Source organism: Nanorana parkeri, unplaced genomic scaffold, assembly GCF_000935625.1.
Source record: "Nanorana parkeri isolate BGI_ZX_2015 unplaced genomic scaffold, ASM93562v1 scaffold1036, whole genome shotgun sequence".
Lineage (NCBI taxonomy): Eukaryota > Metazoa > Chordata > Amphibia > Anura > Dicroglossidae > Nanorana > Nanorana parkeri.
Window position 1 is genome coordinate 9,654 of NW_017307304.1, and position 4,560 is coordinate 14,213.

Consider the following 4,560-nt stretch of genomic DNA (forward strand, 5'->3'; position numbering starts at 1 on the left):
AAAAAGCCTATTATTGCAGCCCTAAAGATCCTCCCAATGACTTATCTCATGGCAGCCTTGTACCACCCTCTCCAGTATCCCTACAGTCAGCAAACATTTAGATAGCGCTACTGCGCAGGCCCAGCTACACAGTTTTACACTCTATAACAGATATTTGAGGTTCTACACATACCTCCTCCCTCTCCAGCTATTATGGTCATCCGAACATGCGGTTAGCCACAACAGACCAAGGTTCATCCACACTGCCACCCCCATTACCCCCTGGCGCACTCTGCAGGAAGCCCTGGCGAATCAGATGCAAGTACTATTAGACCTTTCCGTAAATGTGAGCCAAGCTACCGCTACCCCTCTGTACCCAATACCACTGCCTTCATCCCTCCAACATGGAGGTATACATGACACTGCCACCATCAAAGGCCCTCAGAGAGCACCTGGATTACAGGAATCCAGAGTGGCAGGACACAGCTCAGGCCATCATCCTATAGTGGACATGAACCTGTAACAGGTTGGGCAAGCACACCCACAGGTTGCTTCACTGCACATACCACAGAGACATAGGGACCCACATTTTGGAAGGACTACATATGTAAAGCATACAGCTTTATCCAGACCTTTCATGGATCACTTTACAATAACACAGACCATTACAACTCTTTGTGACCTATCTCAAAATTTCAACATCCCCTACTGATGGGGCTTTCCTTTTAGCCTGATGGCAAGATGAAATGGTAAATCGGGAACCCTGTAACGATCAGACCCCACAGGTCTGTAGAGTGGAGGATCACAGCTGCAGAGATAGCAATAGTAATAGTAATGGTAATAATCAATCAGAAATCTTACTTGAACACATGGTCCATAAGGACCTCGGCTGTGGTCTTCGAAGTCGGTAAGCCGGCCAGGGGAACGAAGTGGGCCATTTTTGTGAATAGGTCGACTGCAACGAGGATGGTGTTACAGCCCCGCGAGGACGGTAGCTCGACAATGAAGTCCAGTGAAACTGCTTCCCAGGGTCTTCCGGGTATGGGTAAGCAGGTAAGAAGGCCAAAAGATGCTGGGTGACGGGGAACTTGCCTGGCGTCTTCACACTTGCTAGAACGCCAGACAAGTGTCTCCGTCGGCTTTAACTAGGGAGAGGGGGAGGAGTCTCGTGACGTCACAAAGCTCCGACGGCAATACGAGCCGTGCTGAGAGAAGGATCAGGTGAGTCAGTTACAAACCCTCGACGTCCCAAAAGACCTATACATTGGATGCCTGTAATCAGGAGGCGTGGAAGGGTGTAAGAAATGCCATGCACATGCCCAGAGTGCCGTGCGCCCCATGCACATATCCGGAAGACCCATTGTCAGGGTCATAGGGTAAACATGCACAAGACGTGCGTGCGCATATGCATCAGTGGTCTCATTGAAAAGCGTGTGCAAGTCGCACAGGAAGTGTTATCTTGAAGCCCTATTTAAACAGACCTGTGGCACACCTTCATTGATGATTGATCCTCAGCTATTCCTGTGTTTTTGTTCCTGTGATCCTGTGAAATCCTGTTTATTGACCTGGTATTGACCATTCTTCTGCCTACTGATTGTACCTGCTTGACCATTGGCTTTGACCTCTGCTTGTTCCTGACTCCGCTTCTGGCTCTTGATTCTGTACTGCTGTTCCTGATTGGCTTGACCCGACTTGTGACCCCGACTCAGCTCCTGTCTCCTGCTTCGATACCCCGTCTGCCTCTGGTTTCCTACCATGCAGGCAACAATGCTACCTTGTGTCCTTCTCTCCCTGTCTCCATATCCAGGGAAGTTGGACACGGGAAGCAAGGGACGCCACCTCCTCCATCTGGTCTCACTCCAGGTACTGTGACAAAGAGTCAGTCATGGGGATTTTGCAATGAGCGAGCCCCCCTATAAAAGTCAGAGGTCCCAGCAGCCTTTTTTTTCAGTGCATTGTATATAGGATAGTCAGGGAAAGCTCACAAATAGCAGGGAAAGTTAGGTGTTCATGCTCATTGAATATTGAGCTATCAGCTGTTGCTGATAGCTGAAAAACCATCTCTATTTTTAAATGCAGTCATAGACACACTTTGAGATTTTGTATTACAGTTGTATAGAAGATTAAGGAGAGCTTTGAGAAATGGCTTTTGGGGCTTCTATTCAAATTGGGGCTTGAGTGCAAATAAATTAATACAGGGCACAACAATCTTTTGTGGGCTTTTTTTCTTTGAATAAATGTCATATAAATGTTCATTTCTAAATTTAAAAATGGCTTTTGGGAGTCCTTTTTGAATTGGGACCTAGTACAAAAAATTTAATACTGCAAATATTGGTGCTACATGGCACTGTAATGTTGATTTTAACCTTCCCCACTCTAGTCAAAATAAAGTAACACTAAACTCTGGAGTTAAATAAAAAAAATGGATACAAGTACCTTAACTACAGGTGAAACTCGAATAATTAGAATATCGTGCAAAGTTCATTTATTTCACTAATGCAACGTAAAAGGTGAAACTAATATATGAGATAGACTCATTACATGCAAAGCAAGATAATTCAAGCCGTGATTTTATCATAATTGTGATGATTATGGCTTACAGGTCATGAAAACCCCAAGAACCCCAAATCCACAACCTCAAAAAAGTAGATTATTACATGCAATCAATAAAACAAGGATTGTACATAGAACAATATCGGACCTCTGAAAAGTACAAGCATGCATATGTCCTCAGTACTTGGTTTGGGCCCCTTTTGCAGCAATAACTGCAATTACTTTTGCACGATATTCTAATTATTCGAGTTTCACCTGTATTTACAAAATGTATCTTATTTGTGTATTACGTGGCTGTAGATTCTCAAATCACCTGTGCTGACACTGTCCTTCCTTCTGGAGGGTGGGCACTTTTGTTCCCCATGGTCCCTGTGTCAGAGCACAATGAAAACCAGACAAGCATAAGGTGCTTGTTAAAAATACTTTATTAGGAAAAGTGTCAACAGGGAAAAAGCAAAAATCATAAACAGGAACAAGCCAAGGTCAGGAGCCGGAGTGGGTGGTTGCATAAGCCAGGTCAGGAACATGGAGGTCAGCGTTGTCAGAAACAAGCCAGGAGCAGGAACCAAAGGAGAACGTCATCTATGATCGGGTCATGCACGGAATCAGAATGTACAGAACAATAGGAATGCACTAACAGGTAAAACCACGCAAGGGCAAGGTCAGACTGGATTGAAGCAGTTTAAATAGTTAGTGGGATGACATCATCACTCAGAGACAGGAGTGAAAGACAGGAGTGGCCATAAGAGGAAGCCTGGGAGTAGTGAGCAACGTTACACAGTCTGTTCAGACAAAGGAGGAATCATAGGTGGGTGGAATGGCAGCCAAGTAAGAATGCTGCAAACTAATTAAGTCAGCGGTGGAGCCTGACCTTGTGAGTGTTGTAAAGTAGCCACCGCTCCAAGCTCAGTCCTGGAATCTCACTTTTAGTTTACTAATTTGTATTGAGATTGTAGTCTATCATGAGCTTGGAGTCGTGGCTACTTTACAACACACAGAGGGACACACAGAGGGACAATGGGGAACAAAAGTAGCCACCCTACAGAAGGAAAGATGGTGTCAGCATAAATTTGGAGATGATCTGAGTATCTACAGCTGAGTGATACACAAACAAGGTACATTTCTGTTAAATGAGAATTATGAGGCGAGTGATTTTCACTCAGCCTCATAATCTGAGCCGACCTGTGACAATGAAACTGTCACAGGTCGGCTCAGTAGATCGGGAAGTGAGCGAACACATACTGTCGCTCACTCGCTCACTTCTTGATCTATCCCTGCAGAGAGCCGTGACTGTCACTCATGGCTCCCTGCTGGCATTCCCCCTCTCCTGTCCAATCCTCCAGCGCTGACTGGCAGAACGGACGGGGGAGGGGGCCGGCAAAGCTGGCTCTGCCTTTGGATAGGCAGAGCCAGCTGTCAATCCCGCAGCTGGGTGGATCTCGACAGCAATGTCGGGATCCGTCCTGGCTGCAGCGTCTCAGTATACCGCAAGCTGTAGCTCGCGGTATACTGAGCTTTGGGTCACGGGAGAACGCTAGTTTGTGTTCTCCCGTGACCCTTAGGAGAACTATGGGGAAAAGCCCTGACCCCATAGTTTTCCTTTAATAGTTAAAGGATATTTAAACCCTCAGCAGTTTTTGCATATATCTACTGCTAGCAAGCAGTAGATACAGTATAATAAAAAACGATAAAAAAAGTTATAAAAAAGGTTTAGACTTATATGTGTCTCCGTCACGTGCTCCCATCCAAAGATCTGAAAAAATCTCAGGCGGTCGCAAAGGATAGGATCATGGGGCGGGCGTAGGTGCAGTACAGATCTTCAGCCGGGAGATGAGGAGAGACACAAGGTAAGTCAATGGAGGCAGCGTGCACGAACACAGACTCTGTGGAACAGGAAGTGCCAGGAAAAGAGAGAAGTCAGCGCTGGATCGGAGACCGGCACCAGCGCTGGATGGACTTCTAAAAACTACTGGAAAGAAGATGATCGGATCAAAAGGCATCATTTAAAGTCCTTACACTAGCATTGGG

The 4,560-nt window shown here is 45.9% G+C and overlaps 1 protein-coding gene across 1 annotated transcript in view; it reads left to right on the plus strand.

Annotated features, from left to right (window-relative positions):
- Positions 1-945: 945 nt before the first annotated feature.
- Positions 946-4,560, plus strand: part of LOC108795995 (contactin-associated protein-like 4) — a 282,214-nt gene continuing 278,599 nt past the window's right edge. The window contains exon 1 of the mRNA XM_018567358.1: positions 946-1,024. Coding sequence (XP_018422860.1) covers positions 946-1,024 — 79 coding nt within the window. The remainder of the gene's footprint in view (positions 1,025-4,560) is intronic.